At 36.3% G+C, this 27,545-nt stretch overlaps 1 protein-coding gene across 11 annotated transcripts in view; it reads left to right on the top strand.

Moving 5' to 3' along the window:
• Positions 1-27,545, top strand: part of NRCAM (neuronal cell adhesion molecule) — a 146,199-nt gene that overhangs the window by 81,369 nt on the left and 37,285 nt on the right. For 10 of the 11 annotated variants that reach the window (XM_059847094.1, XM_059847093.1, XM_059847090.1 and 7 more), the window contains 13 exons: positions 1,693-1,798; positions 4,642-4,838; positions 5,770-5,892; positions 6,271-6,441; positions 8,928-9,039; positions 10,917-11,101; positions 12,567-12,698; positions 20,367-20,510; positions 21,521-21,632; positions 21,961-22,127; positions 22,211-22,358; positions 22,902-23,026; positions 25,667-25,768. In XM_059847094.1, coding sequence (XP_059703077.1) covers positions 1,693-1,798; positions 4,642-4,838; positions 5,770-5,892; positions 6,271-6,441; positions 8,928-9,039; positions 10,917-11,101; positions 12,567-12,698; positions 20,367-20,510; positions 21,521-21,632; positions 21,961-22,127; positions 22,211-22,358; positions 22,902-23,026; positions 25,667-25,768 — 1,824 coding nt within the window. The remainder of the gene's footprint in view (positions 1-1,692; positions 1,799-4,641; positions 4,839-5,769; positions 5,893-6,270; positions 6,442-8,927; positions 9,040-10,916; positions 11,102-12,566; positions 12,699-20,366; positions 20,511-21,520; positions 21,633-21,960; positions 22,128-22,210; positions 22,359-22,901; positions 23,027-25,666; positions 25,769-27,545) is intronic. The other variant, XM_059847088.1, reaches the window with a different exon arrangement.

The raw sequence follows: 27,545 nt of genomic DNA, 5'->3' as shown, positions 1-27,545 counted from the left end.
GTGTTTTATTACTACTTTCAGGAGTAAATATAGTTGATAAAAAATTTATTTGGATATATGTACTTTTGTACTGTGTTACATATCTGACGTGATTTAGCTATTTAAGTAGACCTCATATTTTATGGGTTCTAACTTAGCTTTCATTTTTTGGTTAATTTAATCATTTCTAAATGCATTCCATAACACAGGAGTGGAGATTTCAGGCCTTTGATGTGCATCAGATGGAATATCCTGTAGGCTGGGCAGTGTTTGTGTCATATCCTTTTTCAGAGTGAATTTGCCATCTGATATATACTGACCCTGAGAAATGCCTCTGAGAGGGAAAAGGACTGCCTTCAAGTACTCCTAAAGAGATACACACAAAGGCATCATGACAGAATGTTGCCTTCCTCTTTCAAGGATCCTCCCCTGTGCAGTGAGGAGCAGAACCCAGTTCTCCATGGCCTGTTCTGTTCTGCTTAGCAGCTGTGTTTTGTTATGATTCTATGTTCTGATTTCTTTTCATTGCTGTTTCTTGCAGCTAGGGTTTTACAGACAGCTACCTCTGTCTGTGCAAAGGAGTACTTGATGTGTAATGGTATCCTTAAGGAAAACTTAATTAAAAATCCTAGTTATAGAATTTTAACTGTCTAGAGAGAGTCATGGGAACCAAACTAGATCTAATGATTGAAATATTTTGTCCAGTGGCTAGAAATTACCCCAAAGCACAAGCAAAGGGTATTGCTGGACAGGTGATGTGCAGCACTTAGACAGGGATGTTCATGGGCATGTTATTAAACAAATTTATTTAGGTGACACTAAACTATAAACACATGAATAATGTTGATGACGACACCTTTCTCACTATCCTAATATCACAAACACTGTTTTTTAATGCAAAAATGGGCATAGATAATGGTCATAGGTTGTAAATTACCGTAGGTAGACACCAGCTACTTTGTCAGGTGAATCAATTTTGTTCTGTGCTACTTGTTTTAAAGTAATTGAAAAATTAAAAATGTTAAATGATTGCTTCTCCTGGGACAGTTCCAGAGACTATATTTTAAATGGATTTCTTAAGAGGAATTGGTGCTTTACTTTTCCTGCATGTTTACTTTATTTGGACACTAGATGCTATTTTTGTCATTTTTAACAGTGTCTTTTGCTTATAACACACTTTTTACTCCTGAAAAGTAGTTCTTAAAAGCATGCTTTATAGATTAATGCAATATCTTAAGCAAAATAAATGTGTGGACAGGTTTTATCCACAGAGAATTTGAAAATATACAAAATGTTTAGAAGCACAAAGCAATGTATATTTTTTCCTTCTGTGTGGTACAAAACCATTTTGTGGAGGTTTATGTCTTGCAACTCTTGATTTCAGATTTGTTGGACTTAGAATTTGAGTGTCCTTTGGCTTTGTAAAAATTTGTTGAAATCTGAGGAATAGAAATGATATTTTCATTAAATGTTTTGGGCGAGATCTTCATCCACTGTAAATCAGGATAGCTCAGTTGGAAGTTAGTATAGCTACACTGGTTTACAAGGGTAGAGAGCTTCAGCCTCCAGATACAAAGGATGCTTTAATCCCACTCTTCTGTCAATGATTTGGTTCCTAACTGCAGTTCTTATTTATCTGCTCACAAAAGTGTCTTGGTGATACTGTGAAAATATTGTTGAAATCATCTCTCTTTGTTGTATTTCATAATGAAGTGTCACAACCTCCTACGATAACTCAGCAATCTCCAAAAGATTACATTGTTGACCCTCGAGAGAATATTGTAATACAGTGTGAAGCCAAAGGAAAGCCACCTCCTAGGTTAGTAGCTTTTTTTTTTTTTTTTTTTTTTTTGCTTTTATTGGCCTAAGTATGGAAGAACTAGGAGAACATACTGTAATTTTTGTAAACTAACAAGATTAAAATTATACATATGAATGTGCTTGCTCATGCAGGAACATGCACACATCTGTACTTCTGTAAATTACACAGCTACCAGATATCAGCACAGTTTTGACATTTAAATGTTTTTAGAGTCATCAAGCAATTGTAGCATTTTTTCATTTTTTTTTTCTCAAAACTCTTAACAGTAAAATAATGCTTGATTCTTACGGATAGGTAAATGCCCTTGGAACACACTAGGAGGCATGCTGTACAATGAGCTGGATAATGTGGCAGGTTCAGGCATAGACCTTAAGAAGAATGGACAGTGAATAAAGTCAGGCTAACACTGATGCATTCAAATGTAATGTTTTGTAAATAATTCCATTTTATGAGGCTGATCTTGAAATACAATTTGTCAGAAGTTATGTAGTCTGTATCAGTCTTATTGATCAGCAGCCTTATGTATTTAATAGCCTTAAGTTTGGTTTTGGCAGAAATGGATCAGATTCCTGTTCATTGTCCATTTTAAGATTATCTTTCAGCATCTTGAAATATTTGACAGCTGCTCATTTCGAGTTACTGAGTACCTGCACTGGAAACATCAGTAGCAGTGATACATTCTGACATTGCTAGTAACTGCTGCTGATTGCAGAGACTGTGAACATAGAAGTGTGCTTCTCTCTGCTCTAGCAGTGTTATGCTACACCTTACTAGCAAGGTCTGTCTAAAACTGCTCGTTCAGACACAGAGCTTGTTAGAAGCTTTTTAGAGCTTATTAAGAAATAAAACTGATTAACCAGCTTTATTTCTGCATTACTCCGTCTGGTTGCCTTTGCATCAGGGTCATTATCATGCTCTGGGCAGCAGAATGGAGAAGATGGAGATTATTTGGGATGCTCTCACCCTTTCCAGTGTTCCATTACGGACAGGAGTTCCAAGGAGCTGCTTTGTTTGCCAGCATTTTAATTTCACTGGCCAAATGTAATTTTTAGAGTCTGGGTGTTTACCTAAAGGATCAGATGATTTTTGTCCACTTTGGGAAAACAGTATTGCTTCTGCAGATGTTTCTCTTGAAGACTTTTGGTTGGAATTACCTGAGAGAAAAAGAGTGCTGCCTGTGAGACTGACATACCTAAGCCATATGCCAAGGTTCTCTGCTGTACATCCTCATCTTCCCCATCAAACATGGCTTTGTTTCTGTGCTACAGAGGAAGTGGCAGGTTTTAAGTAAAGAAATTTCAAATGAGTTTTCTAAGCTTGTTCTTAGTCTTGCTTATTTTTTTAAAGATATGAAATTTTTAAAATTTGTATCAATAGTTAGTCTGTTTGGTCCATCACTCTTGGTAACCTGCGAATGCATATTGGAATTTGAACTGCCCCAGGACTCTGAAGTCAAAGGTGGACTTTCTCAGCCCACAGTGTGCACTGTGTGACAGTGTGATAACTTGTTATTGGGGAGAGCACCTGGCATAAAGGGTTGTGGACGTGCTGCTACCTATAGCTAGAGCAGCAAAGACTCTGACTGTCACTCATCTCAAATTCAGGGGTTTGTACCACTTTTTCCACTTCTTATTTGAATCTACATTACACTTTCTTGCATCCTTAATATTGGTAGCAGAAACCCCACATTCTGAAACTTCACCTGCAAAGTTGTAAGATAGAGGTTCACTGTAAATTCACTATGTGTGGTAGTCCTCCCAAAACCACTGCATTGTGGTGCAGCACTGCTGCACGTCCTGTTCTTCTCTCCCCCAACACAAGGTGCAAATATCACGTCCAGTCCTGCTGCAGAGGGGCAGTGCACAATTTGAGTCAGTTAGAATTTGAGCTTTCCCAGCACCATTTACATTTATACTTTAGGAAGCATTCTAACCAGCACAAAGAGTTTTTGTGCTTAAGATTCTGAAGTTGAAATGTAATAAGCACAAAGGCTGCTGTTCACAGTGTTTGAAGCTCTGAGTGCTCAGCACTTCATAGATGTTCTTCAAGCTCTCTGTGACTATACTTCTGACCATAAACAGAGCATAAGTAAGATTGTGGTGTTTATGGTCTAAGTTGTAGACTGTGAATCTCTGCTTCTTTGCAGTTTTTTATGAGTTCTATCAGTCTTCATTTTTAAGGACTACTTTTCAAAAAATCTCTTGATTTGAGTAGCATCAGTATAAATTTACTAGGTCAAATAAAGGCTCTCAGACTATATAATCTCTGTTAGAGGATTCTGTTTGCGTTAGAATAGTGAAAAGGACTCAAGCTCACCAATCTTTAATTCACTTGCATGACTTCAAAATCGCCAAACCAATTAAAAGAAATGGTCTCCTGCTGGGGCCTGAGATGACACATTTCAGCCCTGAGCAAGTTTTTAAAGACAGGTTTATAGACCCTTTCAACAATAGGTTTTATAATGGAAATGCTAATGCAGCTTTAGCAATATCAGTTCTTGCAGATGTTCCTGCATCATTTTTACTAGAAAGAAAATCAGTTCTTTTCCATGTATAATTAACCTCAGAAATTTTTAATGTATTTTTTTAAAAAATAATTGACTTTGAAATAGCTCCTGTTAATATGTTCAGCCAAATCTTTTATCTTAAAATATTGTCAGATTTCTTATAGTAAAATTTCTGTATTGCTTTATTAGTTAATTTAGTTTGGGAACTAGTCTTACTTATCTGCTAATGAAAACATATTTTGTATTTTTGTTAATTGTTTTTTCTTCTTTTTCTTCATACAATCTACAAAAAACAGCTAAGAATAAACTTTTCTTTTTGTTTTTATTGTTTTAGCTTCTCCTGGACACGTAATGGAACTCATTTTGATATAGATAAAGATGCCCAGGTAACAATGAAACCAAATTCAGGGACTCTTGTTATAAATATTATGAATGGTGGGAAGGCAGAAGCATATGAGGGAGTTTACCAGTGCACAGCAAGGAATGAACGAGGAGCAGCCATTTCCAACAATATCGTTATAAGGCCTTCTAGTAAGTAAAGCTCCTAATGTTCATGAAGTGTGAAACACTTTGGTTTTCTTATTTGCTTATGAACTTTTTGCCTTTTTGTTTTCCTGTCTTAAAATTTCAGTCATCCAAATAATCATGCTAGAAGTTATTGCCTATTTTCTAATATTTAGGTATAATACTGTATTACAGTTTCTGTCAAATACTTTTTTTTTAAATTAATTTTAATTTTTTTAAACTTTTTAAAATTTATTTTTAAATTTAATTCAATTTTTTTTCATCTGGATAACCTTATAATATTTAAAACTGAGTTGTATGTATGACACTACTGCTAGAATAAAATATTGACATCTGTAAGGCTTTAAGGATAATTTGTTGGCATTGATGGCATAATTGATGACCACAATTTTTATTCTGTTTATGAAGTCTGTACTCCACAGTTTTTGTAATAGCTTTAAAACATAATAAATTTGAACTAAAAAGAAGCTAAAATTTTTTTGATTACTGGTAGATTCTTTTTACAGTGTTTTATGAGTTTAGTTTTATTTTAGTTCATTTTTCAAGCTTCTCAGCTTAATATGTGCTGCTCTCACATCTTAATTAAAGAGTGTGTGCATAATACGGCTTCAGGAATGTCTTCCCCTTTTTCTATTTTAGCACATCACCTTTTTTTCAGTATAGTTAAAAATTTGGAAGATACTGCTATAAAACATTTAGTGAATAGACAAAATAATTTGAATCAATTAATCATACTTTCAATAAATCATTGATGTACTTTTCTTCCAAGAAAACATTAAAAAGAACAAAAATAAAAGCTCTAGCAAACATGAAAGGACTTAACATTCTGGTGGATGTAGCTCTTTCATTTCCCTGGAGTACTTTGTGCATTTTCCTTAATATTTTTGAGGTTTTGCCAACCCAAAGTTTGACTGTGTGTCAAAATCACTTTCTGTAGGATCGCCTTTGTGGACGAAAGAAAAGCTAGAACCAAATCATGTTCGCGAAGGTGATTCACTAGTGCTGCACTGCAGACCTCCTGTTGGCTTGCCACCACCTATCATATTTTGGATGGATAATGGTGAGTTTGCTTTTTATGCAGTTGACTTTTTATGCAGTTTTTCTACGTAGTAAGATTTTCGCTTACCAAAACCACAGATGGTGAAGTTTCCCTCTACGTTAAAATTCAGTGAATTTCCATTTCTGTAGAACAGAGGAAACAAGCAGACATACAGCCCAAAAGCACGAAGCCAAAAGCAGCTGGAGATCTCAATGTAAGTTGTAGATTAACCCACTGGGGAAGAATGGGTAGACAAGGGATCTCATCAGGAAGCTTAGAAATGTCTGTACATGTACCAAGGCACAAACAAGTGTAATTGAATGAACGTGGAGTCTGCAGATCATAATAATAGAGTGTGTCAATTATATTTGACATAAATGTGTTCTTTCTTTCCCTTAGCTTTCCAAAGGCTGCCTCAAAGTGAAAGAGTTTCCCAAGGTCTAAATGGAGATCTTTATTTTTCTAATGTACAACCAGAAGACACCAGGGAGGACTATATCTGCTATGCAAGATTTAATCACACGCAAACTATACAGCAGAAACAACCCATATCTGTAAAAGTCTTTTCAAGTAGGTATTGCATCACCAAATTACATTCTTACACAGTGTTTATCCAGAGTTCTCAAGTTACATGCTAAAGTTTAGTAGTGTCGTGCTGGGGAATGTTGTCATTTCAATTTTGAATAAGAAATTATATTACTGTATAAACTTGAAAAGTGATCTCCAGTTTTCTTGATAGATAATTGATTTTAGAAACTATAATTTTCACTTTATAAGGCTTTGTGTTTTCAAAAAAATGTTTAAGATTTGATATATACAGTGTAAAAGATAACAGTTTTCAAATGTTCTTCCAGTGCAAGAATATGAAGTTATTATGATTATTGTAACTATTGAAGCAAATTAATCAATCACTTGATTAACTCACCGTGGCCATGTCATCACCTTATGATTCCCGGAACTTTTATTTATCCCTTTTTTATGCTTTCTTCATGATATTCTGTTTATTTCAGTGGATTCATTGAATGACACTATAGCTGCTAATTTGAGTGACACTGATATTTATGGTGGTGAGTTACACTGGTCCCCACTGATACTCCTTGTTTTACAGTAGCATTTAGTTAACTAACTTCACCTCCATGGCTACTTAATCTTTTGCTCCTTTTTCAGTTTCTAATAAAGGTATCAATTAGTGCTGGTGATAATACATACTTTGCAAAGGGACTGCACAGTGTGATCCTTTCAAATATATAATTTTTCAATACTCTTGTAACATACGACTCATAGAAAATATAAATACTTATAATAAAATAGTGCTTTCACACTGGTGCAGAGTTTCAAAACTACTTCTTTACTTGTGTTGATTTTTTAATATTTTTCCTCCAATTTACCTAGTAGTTTGATTATGTTCATTATCACTAGGACTATTCAATGTCATGTGCTGCATAATAAATAACAGCAATTAAGCACCTAACAGATCCACTTCACATTTAATAACTTACTGAATGTCCCAATAAATTCATAGCGGTAGGATAAGTTTTGTTTGTTTGGTGTTTAAGCTGGTCTTTCCATTAATCTATGTTGAATGGTCTTTTGTATGTTCTGAATTAAATCCTCCTGAACAGATGTATGTGTCAGTAAGGCTGACTGTGGATTCTAGACTCTCCACTTGATATTGGGTGACATAGAAAGTACTTGATATTTATTCTATTTTTTGTCTTTTTCTTTGTGAAAATGGGCTTTGTGCATATTAAAACATAACTTAACTTTAATCTAAAATAAATCATGGGCACAGAATGTTTTACTTCTCTACATAAAAATTACATGTTATTCAGGAGGGACAAACAATAAATAAGTACCTGAACACAAACCAATGTATTAACTACCATTAGTGAGGAAAACACTGTTGGGTTGGCTCCCAGCTCAGAACTACCATGGGTAATTGTTCTGAGCACTCACAGTCTGGCCAAGTGAGTCTGCAGCCCTTGGCAGTGCCAGCACTGGTAGGGGAGTTGTTGCTGTGACTGTCGGCTGCGTTCTTGACTCTGCACTTCTCTGTTCTCCCACAGCTTTGAGTTGATTGTGTATGGGTTATTAAGGAGTTCACAGCACACACTGGATTAAAACAAAGTGTTGTATTTATGCTAATGTATTAGTAATTCCTGTACCCTCAGAAACTTCGAGTTTATTATGTTTCTAATCCCATTTTTAAAAATCAAAATGATTTACTGTAATGATTTGGACTCTTACAGCACTTCAGAGCCATTTAATTCTATATGTTAATATTGCTACAAGAGAACATTAGACTAGTCACAGAAAACACTCTATAATTACAGAAAACTTTTATTCTGAATTCCATGAAGGCATAGAAATTACCATATTCTTCAAAAGCCAACGGAGTATAATATCAGAAATGAGTCTTATATTTATAGCTCCCTGTTTACTGTGCTAATTGCTTGCAGGTTAATCAAGGTTCTATATTGCAAGACTGGGGAACAGCTTAAATTAAAGTTAAATATATAGTAAGAGGAAAATACCGGGATTAATTTCTGAAGCAAAACCTCGCATTGTCTAGAAAATATTGAAACATATTCCAAAACAGACTGTACCTTTCACTCCCCTGGTTTATATTTCTGATTAAAAATAACGTTGCTTTATTTTTATTTTGATGGAAGCCCAGGAATTTTCAATAACACTCAGCCTTGCACTGTGCCTCACACCAGTGGCCTTGCTCCCCATTATAGTTCTGTTGAATGAAACAGCACCTACTTAGGATTAAGACTGCACAATTGCCTATGTAAAAGCTTTGTACCAATTGTTCCTGTCTTTTAATAATAACATTTCTCTTCTATGTGTTCAAAATTGTGGCATTTAACAGATATGTTATGTCTGTCAAAAAACTAATGTGTTCAGCTTTGTAGTTGTGCTGCACAATGACTTTTAATCAAATGGCCAATGTGGAGTAAAATCTCTGTTCAAAATGTGAAAATGGATGTATGTACTTGATTGGTATTAGAATAAAATTAAGAAATTAATTGTTTTACTACTTCTTGTTCCAGCAAAGCCAGTTACAGAAAGGCAGCCAGTTCTTCTAACACCAACAGGTAGCACAAGTACCAAAGTGGAGCTCAGAGGAAATGTGCTTTTGTTGGAGTGCATCGCAGCAGGATTGTGAGTTACTTTTGAGACATTTTTTTTTTCTAAACAGAAATACAGAAACAGAGGGAAACATTTCAGAGATTCTTAAAAACGTGACCGCTGAATAAGCTCTTGTGTTTCAAAGAAGCAGAAGTGTAAAATGGAAAGAGCCTTTTTAAGGAACTTCACCATTTACTTGGGCATCAGCAGACTTTGAAACCATCCATGGCCTCTGCCTTCTCATATCCCCAAACCCTATGCACAGGATATGGGTTGTGCCATTGTTTGTAAAGGACACAGGCAAGAAATGCTATAGACTAATCTCAGACATATATCCATAGATTTGCAGTCAGGAATAAAGCTTCTGTTGTTTTCCTAAGTTTACAGTCGTTAGGTTCTCAAATTATACAAAAATAGATAAGAATTTGCTGTGGGAATTGTTAGAACAAATCTTCAGGTCCTTACATCTAATTTCTCATTATAATTGAGCTTAATTGGTACTTGTTTCTTCAATGCAATGCAGATTTGCTTCTGCTGGTTATTTTGCAAAAAGAAAATTACTAAGAGCAATTGAACTTCATGAGTTACGTTGACCTTTAAATCAGTTTCATTCTCACAAAGAAATCTGAGAATAGATTGGTTATAGAATAGGAGAAAACCTTTAGTGCCTATTTCAAGAACTGTAAATATGTTTGCAGTGCACAAAGGCGGAGTGCTCTCAGGCAGCCCTGAGGAATGCCAATAATTGCAAATCATGCACCACAGCACCACACACGTGTTCACTTGCATGAGCTCCACAGGGCGTGCTCAGGCACAGCTTGATCTGAGCCTCAGTGCAGTATTCCTCTCTCAGCTGTGGCCAGCTCAGCAGCACCAGCAAAACCACCCCTGTGAGTGGAATTAGCACCAGCCCAGGTAATCTGCATCTGCAATATAGTTACATGCCTGTTGACAACCATGCAATAAAAGTATTAGGTGATCCAAATTCCAGTGAAATGACTGGACAAAACCTGGGAAAAAAATAGACCGTAATATATTGTATGGCTTTGTTTCTTTAGCTGTCATGTAATTAAAAAAACAAATAATCAGTGAGGGAGTACTTGTCTACAAAGGGCCAGATGCAGATTTTATTTGAAACAACTATTCCTAATCACCGACACTATAATTAAAATTCAGCTTTGTTAGGTGTCTATGTCATAAAAGATGTGGTATTAGACTGCTAAAGGAACATATGCTTAGAGCCATTACCATTTGAGAGAGGACATTGTAATCAGTAAGCAACAAATTGCAGTTTCTTGTAATTTTCAAAGTATATCTCCACGTGTTTGAACAACTTTCAACTTCTGTGGACAACATGGGGCATAGTCAAGATTTAGACTCAGTGCAGTGACAAGTAGCTGTACTTTCCTCAGCACTTTTTTTCTTGATTTCTCACAAGAAATTGTGAGAATTGACATTTTTTTCTTGATTTCTCACAAGAAATGCTTCTGTCTACTTACAGCTCTTTTGTGAAGTGTATGATGTTCATGAAGCATTTAGGATACTGCTCACACAAAGGACAGTTATAAATTTGTCATTTTATGGAAGCTACCTTTACCATAAGCATCAATTTGGTAGTAGAAGCTTGTCTTCATTTATTAACCATCAGGTTTTTAGGTTAATCAGCAGACAAATGTATTCTGTAATTATTAATCCTATGAACAGATGGCCATTGACAATGTTAGTGAGATTTTTCATTTCCTAGAAACAAATGCTGGCATATTTTTCATATTTGTTGGATGTGGCCCAGAATCTGGGTAGAGGCTTTAAAAATAATTATTTATAAAACACATATTAAAATATTAATGTACTGAACTCTTACCTTCCTTTTCTTCAGTCCTTAAATTTGATCTGTGCTTTCACTTCTCCAGACCCACACCGGCAATCCGCTGGATCAAGGAAGGTGGGGAACTGCCAGCCAACAGAACATTTTTTGAAAACTTTAAGAAAACTCTCAAGATTATAGATGTTTCAGAAGCTGACTCTGGGAACTACAAATGTATAGCAAGAAATACTTTAGGTTCAGTTCATCACGTCATTTCAGTAACTGTGAAAGGTAATACTAAAATTATCCTTAATGCAATGTTGTCAAGGGTCTGGAATGCAGGATGGCAGCAGGCTTTCTAGGATGAAGCATAGCTAAAAGGATCAATGATAATGGTTAAAAATCACCCTGAGGAAACATTCAACTGTCTGAATTCTAACACTGGGAGAGCTTTACTATCTATAATATCTTTTTCATCTTTTAAGGTTACTTTGTAAAGCATCAGGCTAAACTGTTACTGATTTTACTGTAACAGTAGTAAGATAATGCCGTTTGCGCAAGTGCTACATTTATTGTAGATCCTTTGATTATCTATCATTAGACTGCTTCTTTCTCTTGCTTCTCTATCTTCATCCTTATCTCTCTTCATCATTTCATCCTCATTTTCTCCATTTTTCTTCATTCTTATAGCCCACATTATTTCTTTCCTCTATTTTACTGTTGTCTTACACTCCTGTGTTTTTCTTCCTTTTTCTCTTTTACTGATATTTCTGTTCCTGTCTTCTTCATGTTTTTAGCAAAGATGATGCCTTATAGTTCTAAAAACATTTACAACATGTTTGTCTAAATTGTAAGGAATTGTAAGTATGCTGTGAATACCATGAAACAAAAATCCATAATGACAGTTAATTAGTCATTTAAATAATCAGCTGTATTGCTTACTTTGCATGCTAAATAGTCACTTATTTTGTTGTAGATCAGCATCTTTTTATGATCACATTTAACTTCCTTTCTAAGAACTGAAGTTTAATTTTCTGTTTGCATCTGTCCATCAATCCAAAATCTGAAAATTAATTGCAAGATGTGATAATATATGCTGTTTGTGGTTATTTATTGTAGAAAAGGATGGAGAAACATGTGAATTTCTTCTAGTAAGGACAGTGTTTCATCCATTTTGATCTCTGTATTTTTATCTGTCTCAGGTAAACATCTGGCCCCACTGCAATCTGCCATTGAATTGAGTGAGACCAAGGACTTTGACATTTTAATATTTCACCCTTCATATGAAATCTTTTTTTTGTAATCAAACCTAAATTAATTCCTAACAGCCTAACTGCTAAGAGCATGGATATCTTTGAAATTAATCAGAAGACCACTGTAGTGTCTGCAAATGCTATACACAGATAAATTTTGCTTTCTTTAGGAAAGGTGAATTAGATTCAAAGCAGGCAACCCTAAATAAAGATCCTCTTTTTGTTTTTCTCAGAATTTTAATGCAGTGGGTGACCAGGGGGTCAGTTTGGCCAATGTATGATCTATCACTTAACTGAGTATCACAAACACACACACATATATATTTTTATATATATATATATATATATATATATATATGTACATATACAGTAACAGTATAGCTGTAAGTCTATATCTACACATAGCTTCTTTGAATTATCTTTTGATTACTTTGCCTGGGCCTTATGGTTTTCTGTACATAATTTTGGAAAATAATTGCTGTCTTTCTTTTTTATAAACCCAGCTGCTCCATACTGGATAACAGCACCCAGAAACTTGGTTTTGTCTCCTGGAGAAGATGGAACACTGATCTGCAGAGCTAATGGCAACCCAAAGCCTAGTATAAGCTGGTTAGCAAATGGTGTTCCCATAGCAAGTAAGATTCTTAATTACCTAACAGGAGCATGAGTAAGAAAATATGAGGAGTCTCAGGGTGGTTTTTGTCAAATAGATGTGAAGAGCCTGTATTTGTGTAGTTTTTTCCTGACAGGTAATGCTAAAATCATAAAAGATGTGATAAAATACTGTGGTTTGTAAAAGCTGAACAACAAAATGTGCCTTTGAGAGAACTAAAATGTGTAATCATGCTCCTGGTTCTTCTGTCTGGCATGCTGCAGGTAGTGTCTTTGTGGACATTGGATGTTCCCTCTCACAGGGCCATAGCTGGGATGGCGTTACCCCTCTGTTCCTGTGGCAGTCCTGTCTGTTGGGTCTCTCCTTTGCTGTCTCACTGCGACTCTAATGTTGCCTAGGAATCCTAAATGTGACATAAAAAGTGAAGTCCTCACATGTGTGGATATACAGAGCACTTGTAGGATTTGCAGTTCACTGCAGGATTTGCAGCTTAGTGTGTGTGAGCCTTCCAAGCTTCAGCTCTAAGAAGCTGCAGCAGCAAAACTGTCTGAATGTGTCAGCAGCTACCTTGCAAACAGTTTGTGCCAAGTCGGTGTCAAAGAAAAGGAACCCCTGAGGCAGTGGAACAGTTGTTTCTGTGTGCATGAGTAAGAAAAGCAGCCCTGAACTGGTGATTGTGCCACTTGATTGCTGCAGTGTTAGGACTGGCAGTGCTGTGTGACAGACACAAGGTAGGTGCTATATATAGTACAACTTGCCTTGGAAAGTTGCTGGAGGACACTGTGGTGTGTTGTCAGCTGGGTTTGCACTGAGCATTTCCTGTACTGTAAAGTCACACTTGGTTCTTCTGCCTTTATCCTTCCCCTTTCTCAAAACAATAATAAAAAGCCAGGCAGTCTCACCTGTTGGCTTGTGAGAGATAATGTACTCTAAAATACTGGTCTGTTTAAAGCATGACAGTGTCCCTTCTGTCACTTTCAGAAGTTTAGGAGTTGTTTAAGTCTGTTGACAAAGTATAATTCACCCAGTTTGGGACATGGAGAAGGATTGTGTGTGGTCAGAATCTAGGTAATAGCAAGACGTAAACAAGAACCCTCATTAGATTGATTTGAACTATTTGTTATACAAAAGAGGGTAAACTCATTTGTAGGGGAAAAAATCCAAAATAAGGGTATATATTGAAACAAATAGAAATATTTAGCAAATAATCTGTTTCAGGAATCCTAATTAAATGGAAGGTGAGATCTACAGCCTGAGATTTAAATTGAGACATTTCCATTGGTAAATAAGTTATGTAAAATGACATTAATCACCTCATCAAACAATGGCAAGACAGGAAAACAGGAAAATATCAATGTAATTTTGTATAGTATATATTTATTAGTATCATGCATTTTAACTTCAAAGTTTGGTACTTGTCCTTCACTTTCCATTCTGGGTTTTTGGTGGTCTCATCTTCCTTTGATGTTTTCTCTGTACTCACCATTCACTTTTTGTTTATTTGTTTGGAGGGGATTTTTATCCTGCAGTTCTTGTAGTTTAACTATTATTTCAGGCCTCCTGATGAGTAAAATCTTTTTCATCTGGCTATGAAAGTCAGCTTTGCCTTGCTCCTCCTCCTTATCAAAGCTGTAGGATGAGCTGTTCAAGTGACCAACAAGTTCATTTTCCAGAAGAGCAGTGATGTGTTCTGCTTTCTTTCATGGTAACAGTAGAACATTAAGAAACAGAGTTTCCAGAAGCAGCTGCAGGATGCCCCGAAATTTCCTAAACACAAGGAAGCACATATTGGACTGGCTTTGAGGAATTGGTACACAGAGTCTTGTTGAGGGTATTCAGTAAAAATTAAAAGACTTTAATTAAATTACCCACTCGAACTCAGTAGGGGAAAAAAAAAGAATGCAGCAAATAAGTAACTGGGCAGCTCAGCCTTATATTAAAGGTCACTTTCACTGCTGAGAAAAGCAGAAGTCTTATCCACATTAAATATTTAAGTGCAAGTTGATTGGATGCTCTAGTACACTGTATCTGTCAGGGCATCTATGAGAGGCATCATGATCACAGAAAGTGCAGTTCTTAAGATTCTTGTGATTTTTTTGTTATTCTGAGTTATCAAAAGCTGTTCTGGAAATTACCAAGTACAGTGTGCCCTTTTGTTCACTTGTTACTAAATTATAGAATTGAGCCCCTCATCTTCCAACTGAATGATTAGGAGATCACTGTAAAAGGAAACTAAAGCAGCTGTTTCTGCTTCAGGGCAGTGCTGAGAGAGCTACACCCATGGCAGGATTTCAAAGAAAAAGAGCTACATTTGAATTTCAAAGCCCTGCTGTCATCATATATCCCACAATGTGCCTCTTGTGGCCTAGTAATCTGTTTGCAATACTTTAATTTTGTGTTGGAAAGCACAACTGGGAGATACTTAATTCTTCCGGTTTTGTTTTTCCATAATAGAGTCAGACAAGGAAGAGGGAATGCTGACGAAAGAACCATTTGTCCATATCTCAGTCAAAGGCTGAGGTTTAAATATCTATAGGGAAAAGGCAAAAGAAAAAGAAATGGATAAAAATGTAGCGTGCGTTAACAACTATAAAATCAAATTGCAGTGGTGTGAATTTTGTTCAATATTCCAATAATCCGAGTAAAAAAATATTGTTTGAGTCAGATTTTAAGTTTCCCTGAAATATTTTAATTAGGTTTCTTCAACAGTCATGCTGAAAGCACCAGCATTTCTAAAAAAAAAAAAAAAAGCTGCTTTAGACCTGTTGGAATGATGAGGACTTAACCTAACCTCCTAATGTTTACTCACAGGAGTATGTTGAATTCACATGCCCAGTCCCGCTAAGGTCAATTAGAATTACTTTGGCAAGTAGCAATTGAAAGTTCAGGCCATGACTCTGTGTTGCCTTGTGCTTCAATTAACACTCAAGATCTGCATTATTTATATCACTGCATAATCCGTTGTGTCCCTACTGCTTAGATATTCAGCATGGTTTTACAAAAGGAAAGCCATGCATAAAGTGTCTCAGCTTTTAAGAAAGTAACAACCCAGATTAATTGGGAAGGGGAAATGCTTTCATAACTGGACTTCAGAAAGGCATTGCAAATAGTGTACAAAAGACTGGTGTTTTGGTCCAGTGGTTTATAGCTCATGGTGAGCTATTAAATATTAGATACAGACACTTAGATTTATACAAAGCTGTGCAAAGGTGCTGTTTATCTTCTCTTCTTATGTTACATTCCACATTGAATCTCTAGGTTTGAGTTAGTCTCCATTAGTACTCATACTGAATTTAAGGGAGGAACATTAGCCCTTAGATTTCTTTCATGAGAGGCCTTGATAATCCCTGGCTGAGAGATTCATCATCCATCATTTTCTCTGAGAGTACACACCACAAGCTGTTCACTGCAGCCATGGGAGGCTGGGGTGAAATTTGCTGACCCTAATGCCCCCAGTATTTCAGGCTTGGAGAGAAGACTGCATGGGAAGGTGTTTATCCACTGCTTCTGCTGTTGTTGTGTTGGAGCTTTGCATCTGGCCTAGGAACTTCAGCAGATGAAAAACCTTTGATTATAGTTTTTTTTTCAGTTCTGCACAAAATAGTCAAGGACAGTTATAGTTAGTGCAGGTAATGCTGTGCCTTTGGAGACAACAGAACTGTCAGAATCAGAAACTCAGGAAGAAAAGGATTTCAGTGATCACAGGAAAATAATATGCTGAGGAGCAAGTGAGATTGGTGAGAAAAGGAAAATCACATTCTTTACCATTTCAGTTATCCATGTTTTTTTAATCCAGATTTTTTTCCCTTCCAGTTTTACCCATAATAGTATGTTTTAATTACTTCTGTTCAGAGAGCACATGCCATTCTTTCTTTTTTTTCAAGGAAAAAAAGTAATAATGCTGCCATTGTGGTTATTTGAGCATACTAGCAAAAGTAATTGCTTAGGCTGTCAGAAGTTTATGAAACAGATGGAAGTATGCAATCAAATGAACAGAAGTTACGCAGAGGGCTGATCTCTAACTACAACAAGAAGTATCTGATGGAGGCCCTGCCTTCTCTGTTTAGGAATATGCTGAACATGGCTAGAGTCAAGAAGCTGTATCCTGGTACAATGTGATGAAAAAATCAAGTGAAACCGGGTCTTTGTTCAGAAAGGACCAAAACACATTCATAAGCTGAGATTCCATGTTATTGGGAGCAAATGTTGGCAGTTGGATGGCACATGTTCACCTGTCTTGTTACCGCAGCAGAACTCCTAAAGCAAATCCTCGTAATTCATTATCCTGTTTGTACAAGCTCATTTTAAGTATTACATAGGTTTTTGCTATTTTGCCTATCAGTGCCAAATTCAGATTTGTCTAATGTGTCAAAAGCATTTTCTCTTTCTCATGCTACTATCATGTAACGTGACCAGAATATTCATACATACAAACAAGCAATGCTTGAGTGGCCCTGCCATCACTCCTTTTCCCCAGGAAAAGATTATTTTTTTTTGTTTTTAATGGTAGATTGGTATATGGAAAGGGCTGAAGTACTGCATGGTATTTTTCCTCAGGTTTTACTAGCAAGACTGACCTTTAGGAATACCAGGTCCTGAAGACAGAGGAAAAGACTAGAATGAGATGTGCCCTTGGTGGAAAAGGATTAGGTCAGGAGCAAACTGAGCATCCCTAAGTGTGTGGCCCCTGATGGGATGCAGCCACAAGCATCTGACTGAGCTGGCATATGTCATTGCAAGAACAGTCTCGATAATCTTTGCATGATCATGGTAGCTGGGAGAAGTGCCTAAAGGTGGAGAGAAAGCAAATGCTACTCCTGTCTTCAATGAGCCAGAAGGAGAAATCAGGGAACTACAGTCACCTTTATCCCTGTGAAGGTGATGGAGCAGCTAATTCTGCAAACCATTTCAAGGCACATTAAGGACAAGAAAACTTTCAGGAGTAGTTTTTATGGCTTCACCAAGGAGTGACCAACTTCATACATTTCTATGATGAAATGACTGGCCAGATAGATGAGGGCAAGAAAAGTGGATGTCTGCCTGGACTGCAGTGAGAACTTTGACACTACAGACACATTAGGTCCTCATGGACAAGCTGTTGATGTCAGGGCTGGATAAACAGCAGAGAGCTGAATAGAAAAATGGCTGAATGGCCAGACCCAGAGAGGGTGGTCAGTGGAGCAAAGTCCTGCACCTGGGGAGGAGCAGCCTTAGTGCCAGTATGTGCTGGGGGCCATCCAGATGGATGTGCCTTAGCAGAACAGGACTTGAGCATCCTGGTAGATGCCAAGTTGACCATGAGCCAGCAATGTGCCCTTGTGGCAAAGAGGCTAGCGTTATCCTGAGCTACATGAGACAAAAGTGTAGCCAGCAGGTAGAGGAAAGTGATCCTTCCCCCATCTGGACACAGTTCTGGATAACTGGATACAAGTGGCCCTGCTTGAGGAGGGGGTTGGACCAAATGACCTCCAAAAGTCCCTTCCAAGCTCAATGTTTCTGGGTCTGTGAGTGCAGCAGTGCATGCTTCAGACCATTAAAGAAGCTGTATTCAACAGACAGTTAAATAGACGTCTGTCTTTGAATCAGTGTCCTTCAGCATCCAATTGGCTAGACCAATTAACAGAAAGCACCAGCTAACCTGACACTTCTGCCTTCTTTTCTCTTGGGACACCAGCTTGAAGCCTTTTTCAGACAACAGGCACCTCCCTTCCTTCAGATAGCTGAAAGGGGATATCTCCTTTTTTCCTTCAGTACAGCAGTGGGAAGGGAAGATGCTGCCCCTCTATTTCTATAGTAATTTAGTGGTTAGATCATTCTTTTACAATGCAGTTCCTTCAGCCATAGCAGACAGAATTAATGGCTTCCATCTCTCAGGAGCCTACCATCATCCTGTAAGGGATTATGTGTTGGGGTGTCTGTGCACCCATTAATGACCCACCTGGGTGCAGAAAGTGCTGCAGGATTCAGAGGGCATGAGTGAAGGGAAGCCCAGAGCCCAGGGCTGGAAGCAGCCATGCTTGGAGTGGCTGTGGGCAGTTCTCCTTCCTCGTGGGAGAGCAGTTGTGCCTGTCTTCTGTTTAACTGTGATTTGTATGCAGAAACAGACTGCTTCCCGCAGCTGACTGGCCTGCCTGCTGGGCTGCTCACCTGCTCCGGCTATTTTCAGCCCATGAATCTTTTAATGAAAATGGCATTTACGTAGAAAAGGAGGCAATGTGGAACATGGAACACAATAGGAAGTAAAGCAAAAGAGAGAAAAATGTGTGCCAGCAATCCAGTAGTCTAGAGAATAAGCATTTAAAATCTCAGGAGTACCTTTTTGTTTCTTCCTGAAATTTTTGAATTTGTGATGTTGATTTGAACTCAGACTGATGGAAGATGAGAAAAAATGGAAATGGAAATCTGTTCTTGAGGCAGCTGTTTGGAAATTGAGGCATTTACTTGAAAAATGACCTTAGATTTCATCCAAGCTGGAAATACCCTTAAGCAGAAGCATAGAACTGTGGTCCTCTTCATCTGGTTTCTTTTGTGGAGCATTCAGTTATATATATTTTTAAAAAATGCAGGAGAAATATCTCCATTTTCTTTACAGATGAGAACTAAGATATTGTCTGAATCAAAAGGTTCCTGTCACAGAAAATTGATGTTAATTTTCTTGATTGATCTTTTTTTATGAATTCAAATAAGAATTTCCTTGTATGAGAACGTGTTCCACAAATATACATTTTCAAGCTTCAGTATGGGTGTCAATTTTTCATGATGCAGCCAAACTACGACACATTTATTTCTGTATAAATACATCTATTTTTCATATTAGTAGATCAATAATTTTACCATTGATTTTCATTATTAATAATCTTTGTGCTTTTTAATACAATAATAATATATCTGGTCTTATTTAGTATGTTTATAAAATATTAAACAATAGATTTTGCATTTTTATGCAGCGTGGTGTTGCAAGCTAAGTTTTTTCTTCATTCTATTTCTTTAATGCCATTCAGTTGTATCAGAACTGGCAGCTATTACTCTTCTTCAGTATTTTCTTAGAATTTTATTTTCAGTTATGTCTTGGGTGGTTCTGTGATGCAGAAGCTGTTTGACAACTCAGGCCACTCCAGAATAGTTGAGGAAATGGCATTGTGTCATTCTTACACAAGGGAAAGAGTGCCACCTACTGAAGTTTCTTGACTTGGTTAGAAGGAATGCTTATTCTTTACTCTGAGATAATTTTCAACTGAGTTTGGCTATTTTTATAATTGGAAAATTATTAATGGTATAACAATCAATTTGAAACTTCACAGAGTCACAGAGGACTATGTCATTGCATCAGCATTTTCTTTTGACATTCAGAAATATTTCTGTAATTTTCTAGATATTGACTGTATTTGCCTGAATCTCATAATATTGGTGTCTTTTCTCTGTATTCTGTGCAAAATACAATGTCACTTCCTTGGAAATCAAACAAAAAACCTCTCAAAAAATGGGAACTCTACCATCCTGCGTTAGTACCTGTAGAATGAGAAGAACTTTTTAAAGTGTATTAAAATTCACATTTTTACTAGTGATCAGTCATCAAGAGGGAAAAAAACGTAAAGGGTATATTGACCTTTCAGATTCTTCCTTCTTTTCGGAAGTATGAAACTTGCAATCCAATAGCAGTTTAGGAAACTCTTTTTCTTTACACCAACAGTTGCCCCAGAGGATCCTAGCAGGAGGGTGGATGGTGACACCATTATTTTCTCACACGTGCAAGAAAGGTCAAGCGCCGTCTATCAGTGCAATGCTTCTAATGAATACGGATACTTGCTAGCAAATGCATTTGTGAATGTTCTGGGTAAGAAAAAGACTTCATATTTTTCTCTTTTCTTGGGTATTCAGTTGTCTCCTGCTAACACACAGACTCTCTGCTCAAGCCTTGCTTGAGGTCTTCATTGGCAATTGATGTATTTCGTGGCCCCTGTAAAGAGCAAGGGTATACATAGCTTTTTTTTTCCTAGTGTATTCCTGAATTTCACTGTTCCAAAGTTAGAAGGATAGATGTGAAAGCTGGGAAAATTTGGAAGAAATTTTATCTCTCTTTTGGTTTTTTTTGTTTGTGTAAGTCAGTCAAACAGAAGCCCAACAAAGAAGGTAGGAATTAGTGTTGCTTAAGTTAGTACATTTCAATACAGTTTCATTGAGTCTGGATGTTTTGGATTAGTGGGATAGATGGTCTCCAAGTTACTGCTGCAAAGGGACATGATTATGCATTTGTCTCTAAGGCTTCCCTGGCATGTGTTTCTGATTACAATATGTTTTTTTTGTGGCTCCTCTAATTCTTCTCACTGAATTAAAAAAAGCCAGTAGCAAAATCCTAGGCAGAATGGTCTCTAGTTATTCTCTTGCAGGAATTGGCAGATATGTTGATTGACACTGTTGTTTAAAAGAAAGAAAATGTAGGTGTTACACCAAAAATGCATCCTAGCTTCTTTCTGCCTGCAGGTTTGTTTGCAATTAGATAGTTTGGTCTGTACCCAGGAGATTATCTTCTTGAAGTATAAACTGATTTAAATTTTCCAATTGAAATCATTGCCTTTGGTGCCCACCACTATTACTTGTAAATAGGCAAGAACCAGTTGTTTTCCACAAGATAATTTCCCTGCATTAACTCTTCCTCAGGCTAGCACCAGTAGAATGTATTTGAGCCCAGACTGAGACCCAAAATCGTCCCAGGGAAAAATGGTTTTATGTAACTCTTTAGGCCATTCTTGATGTCTTTGTATTTTGTATTTGTAACTATATTTTTTACTATGTATTTGCTATTTGTAACTTTGTAACTATATGCAGGTATCTTTGTCTTTTCAGCGGAGCCACCCAGAATTCTAACTCCTGCTAATAAACTGTATCAAGTCATTGCAGACAGCCCCGCATTGCTGGACTGTGCTTATTTTGGGTCCCCTAAGCCTGAAATTGAATGGTAAGCTCTACCTGTGTTTATGTTACAGAAGATGAGCCAGTTATATCTATGGAAACAAACACTTGAAGCTTTAAAATTCTTCGAAATCTATTTACAATTTTAAAATAATGTTGTTAAAATATATGCTGTTTACAATGTGCTAATACAATATTGCATGTCCTCAATGAACCAGCAGTAAAGTTATGCCTACAGAGTCAAGTTTAAGTTTCTTTGAGTGCTTCTGTCTCTATTTTCTAATATGGCAGTCCTAAGTTTGTATTTTATTGACAACAAAACCATACAGAATTTAATTGTGATGCTGGCTAATACTGTTACTTCTTATACAAAGGTTTAAGGGAGTGAAAGGTAGCATCTTGCGTGGAAATGAGTACGTTTTCCATGATAATGGAACCTTGGAAATTCCAGTGGCTCAGAAGAATAGTGCTGGTACATACACGTGTGTAGCAAGGAATGAATTAGGAAAGATACAAAATGAGGTGCAGTTGGAAATTAAAGGTGAGAAATTAGTCAATCTTGCATCACTGATTAGTAGAGAATTTCAGACTTTCTGGATATCTAATTTTAATTTTAAATTTCAGATCCAACAATGATCATTAAACAGCCAGAATACAAAGTGATTCAGAGATATGGCCAGGTTTCTTTTGAGTGTATAATAAAACATGATTCTACCTTACTGCCAACAGTTACATGGTTAAAGGACAATGATGAACTTCCAGATGATGAAAGGTAAGGACCACATAGTTTTCCTTTATTTTAAATTTTCTAGGTCCTTTTGCCTGCTCCTTTTCCTGATCTTTGAAAGGTACCTACTGACCTATTGACATACTTTCCAAAGAAGACTGATAAACATCATGGCTATCCAATATTTCGTGACTAAAGGACCTACCTAGTGTGATGAAAATATCAAGATAGAATTAAAAATAAAATGTAAAGATATAAACATTTATACAAACTGTGCGCACTGACCTTATAGATTAAGTGACTTTAGAAGCCTAACAGATAACAGAAAACTATTTTGCCCTGGATCACAAATATCTAAAATTTATTTGAATATATTTGGAAAGAAAAGCACATTAGAACAAAAGACACTGTGGGAAGATGGTCAAGAGCAATGAAGAAGAAAAAAAAAAGATTATGTTGTTCCATATCTTAATTTGGGTAAACATAGCTGTTTAGGTGTGTACAAGTATATGGGATTTGATAATGTTTTATGCAAGTTTCTTATAACACTTATTGAAAAATCAGTGGCTGAATTTATTGTATTTACAGGTTTCTAGTTGGTAAAGACAACTTGACCATCTTGAATGTAACTGATAAAGATGATGGAACATACACTTGCATAGTTAATACTACTCTGGACAGTGTTTCAGCAAGTGCTGTGCTTACTGTTGTTGGTAAGAATGCTCTCAAACTTCTACTGTTAAGTGTGAAAACCGCATTAGATTTAAAGTGAGAAGCACAAACATAGTTTTGGTTTTTAGGACAGGATAGAAATGCCACCTGAGTGTCCATGTGTTTCAGTTTTTAAAGAATGTAGTCTCACAGTTTGCATTTCAATCAGCTGCTTACAAAACTAATGAGTAGCTACAGGGCAGATTCGTGCAGTATAGCTTTTTATTTTGGCCATATCTGAGCTACTGCAAGAAATGAAATTTTGCAGGGTATTTGAACATAAACATGGCAGAGTTACAGAATGTCTAAGGTTGGAAGGTATCTTTAAGGTTATCTAGTTCTAAGCCCCCTGCCTGGGGCAGGGACACCTTCCACACAGCCTGTCTGGGGAACCTGTTACCGTGTCTCACTGTAAAAAATGTCTTCCTAATACATAACATAAACCCTCTCTGCTTTAGCTGAAGCCATTCCCCCTTGCCTTACCATGCCCTTGTGAAAAGTCCCTCTCCAGCTCTCTTGGAGCCTGTGTAGGTGCTGGGGGCTGCTCTAAGATGTCCCCAGAGTCTTCTCTTCTTTGGGCTGAGCAGCCCCAACTCTCAGCCTGTCTTCATAGGAGAGGTGCTCCATCTCTGTTGTCACCTTGGTGGCTTTTCTCTGGACTCCTTCCAACAGGAATATGTCTCTGTTGTGTTGGGAGAGTGTTATCTCAGGAATCTCTTCAACAACTAAATTATGCTTCAGAAAGACTGAGCAGACTTGGCTGTATGACTTCTCATGGATTGTATTTTTAGTTTAGTTCTCTGTTAAGTTTTATGATTGCAGATTCTTGCCAAATGTATTACTTTGCCCCTTCTCCAATCTGTAAGAAAGTTTTAAGCAGATTTCCTGAATGAATCTTACATGAGTTCAATCTGAGACTCAGAGCAAGTATGTTTGTGTTTTAAAATTCTTCTGTGATCTTACGCCTATCCAGGAATGATCTAAGCCAAAAAATAGTACTTATTTATGCATTTTTATAAGATTGCTTGCTTTATTTATTTTCTTGATCTATCCTTATTTTAAAAATGAATAAAGTATTCAAGAATACTTTTTTAGCTCTTCAGTGAAAAATTATAATGTGTTTTTTTAAATTAACCATTTAATCTGAATAAGTTAACTTTTCTTTGTCTCTGATAACTATAGTCTTTAACTACCTACAGTATTCTGTTTCTTTGGCTACTAACTGATTAAATCCTTTATATTAATGTTCTTTTCAGCTGCTCCCCCAACACCAGCTGTCATTTACGGTAAACTAAAACAAAGTTCTCCTTCTACATCATCAGGCATATTGCTCATTTGCCTGTTGCAATTTTTTTTTGGACTTTTTTTCCCGCCTTTTCCTCTGTGTGTGTGTCTGTGTCTGTGTTGTTTCATGTCATTTTACCAACTACTCCAGTACTGTAGCACAGAACTTTGGAATGTTACAGAGCAGGCTGCTTTATATTTAGGGAATAAGTGGTTTTCAGAGATAAATTATTTTTAATTAAGACTGGGCATAATATGGCAATGTTTTTCTCATAGACCATACTGTAATGCAAGTTAGTTCTATAATAAATGAAATATCTAAAATGTAAATCCAACTCTTTGGTGAAAGGTAATTCACTATTAAAGACTTTGCACCAAACAAATTATGTTTTATGTTAACATTGGTTTTGCAGCCTTGTATTCCTGCTCTATTTTATTTCATAGTTTATCTTAATTTTACTCCACTCATAAGATGAATATGATCGTATTGACCAGTTTGACTTATAATTCATGAAATCACCAAAATTTTAAAATTTAAGTTAAAACTTACAAAATCTGCTTGTCAGGCATAGTCTTATATTTGATGGTATGGGGCCTTTAATTTAGTAGTATGTTTTCTGAATTTGGGGTTCAGGTGCAATATAATAAGCTAAAATGCTTTTAAGTTTTAGAGTTTCAAGCACTTTTATGTAAATCCTGTCAGTGAAAATGCTTATGCATTCTTACATGAACCTACTTATTAGTCATGATTTTTGTGTAACAGATCATATAATAAAATTACCTTCATGAATTTGGAACAGACAAATGCATCTTTATGCATCATAAGGATTTATAATAACAGCTTGCATGGTATTTCTGAGTCTTTTTGAAAAAACTACAAAAAATAAATAATTTAGTAACTTGATATTAGTTTCTGTTTGAAGTATACTTGTTTTGAATTCACATAAAAATATTTGTAATGGTTCTAGAAAAGCTTCTTTTATATGAATGTTTCTTTATTTTCCATGTTTTATGAGGTATGTCTGTTACAATAGATAACCACCCATAATCATTCAAAGCTAAAGAGGCATTTCATAATTCATCTCGTCACATTTTTATATCACAGTGCACTCAAACATAGATAAAAATAAATACCAATTCTTGTTAATGTGTAGAAGTTTCCAGGTTACATCAGTTCTCCATTTTTGTCTGTTTTGTAATTATTGCATGCTATTAGTCTTTAAGTCATGCTTACATAAGTGAGTAGACCTGCCCTGCTGTATCTGTGGTATTCTTTGATTGGAATGTGAGGATTTTTTTCAAATATTAAAGTACATATTCTGGTGTGGTTACTTACTTTGTGTTCATTTGATTTACAGCTCGGCCAAATCCACCCTTTGACTTGGAACTGACAGGTCAGCTAGAAAGAAGCATTGATCTCTCATGGATACCAGGGGATGAAAACAACAGTCCCATCACAAGTATGTTTGTTTGCATCTACTACACTACATTGAAGGTGCTGTTCTAAATGTTCTAAAATTCCAAAAATTTCTGGAATAAATGTTGTGTACAGAGTGGGGAAATGGTAAATTAGTTCTCTGTAGCTGGCATTTATTTACATAACACACCCTTAACAGCTACTGTACAGCCAAGCAGGAAGACCAGAAGAGTTGGGATTTTTTATTCAAAAACTTGTGCTAGAAAATATAGAAGTTATATTTACTGACTTGTCTGTCTGACAAGGTCCAGTTTTATGAATATGTAGAGAGCAGTCTTGTTCATTGCTTGTATGCTTCTGAAGGAAAGAGCTATTAACCTCTTGAATTAACTCTTTTGCAACTCTATGAATTTGAAATAGCATCAGTACCACCATTGTCAGTGATTACCCATCTCTGCTGGGGCAGAAGTTTATTCTTTTCTCAGGAAAATATAAGGTAGATAGTTTTTTCTGGGTTTTTTTCTTGTCCAGACAGTTAAAAGAATAAACCACATCCATAAAACTAAACAATTCAATATCTATACAATTTTGAGGCTGTAAATTGATATTAAATGCTGTTATTCTTCCCATTAAAACATAATGAAAACTCTTGCTTATATTGAGCAGAGAGGATAGAGGGGGACTTTAGGAGCAAGGAACAAAGATATTAATGTTTGCTTTCCAAAAAATCATGGGATCAGAAAGACTTTTTGGCATTACATTTTCCTTATGAGCAACTTAATTCAATTATTTCATTATTTATGCAGTGTGTTTTTAGATAATAACTGCCACAAGTTGCTAAGACCAGTGTAGATATTATGTTAGGAACTAATTAGTTAGACTGACCTACTGGGAATTGCTCTCCAGGGTTTGATGGTGGGTTGGTATCAACACTGAAAACAAACCATAAAGATCAGGTATCTGGAAAGGAAAATTTGTAAAAGACCGAGTTTCACAAGTTTCTGAACACATCACTAATTTTGAATACATTTTAATGAAACACTAAGTGATTTTTCTGATATTTTACAGTCTCAGGCATCTCTAATGTAAATCAACTAGTAATATGCCTTAAAATAGAATATATAGAAGATCAATCTAAATCAATGTAAACAGTTGAATAGTGGTTTATTCATATACATATACTTTCATTTGTATATGTATATGAATAAAAAACTATTCTCATTTTTTTCCACAACAGAAGTGTTGTCTTTCTGTAAGAATGAGATCACGCTGTTGCAAAAGAGTTAATACTAGACAGTGTTGTCTCTTGTAGGTTTTTCTTGAATGATATACTGCATGCACTCTCATATTGAAAACTGAACTCTTCTAACTAAATAATGCTGGGTTTAATTATAATACAATTTATATGTCTGCATGGTCTTCTTAGAGGCTGCAAAATAAGGCATTTGCTTTCTAAGTAAGCCTATTTCTTTTGCTGCTGCTATCACTTCAAAGTGCAGTTGAAGACTCAAGGATTGCACTTCATTAGGAGTGATCTGTTTGCACAGTATGACTGCCATGCTAGAATCTCTCTGAATGCTCAGATAGTTTTTTTTCCCCTTGAAGTTGCCTATAAATTATTCTACTGGAGTTGCAGGCAGAAGGCCAGTGGCCAGGGAAGCAAAAAGCAGTAGTGAAAGCCTTTTTGGCATATAATATTCTCACCTTTTCAGCAAGGCTTTATCCAGGAGACATCCCATCCCAAGACCTGTATCACTGAGCACACAAAAGCAGCAGTAGTTCAGACAGCAATCTGGGGTCAATTCTCCCTCTTACTACTA

This window comes from Haemorhous mexicanus, chromosome 5 (assembly GCF_027477595.1).
Source record: "Haemorhous mexicanus isolate bHaeMex1 chromosome 5, bHaeMex1.pri, whole genome shotgun sequence".
Lineage (NCBI taxonomy): Eukaryota > Metazoa > Chordata > Aves > Passeriformes > Fringillidae > Haemorhous > Haemorhous mexicanus.
This window is presented reverse-complemented; position numbering and strand designations above follow the sequence as displayed.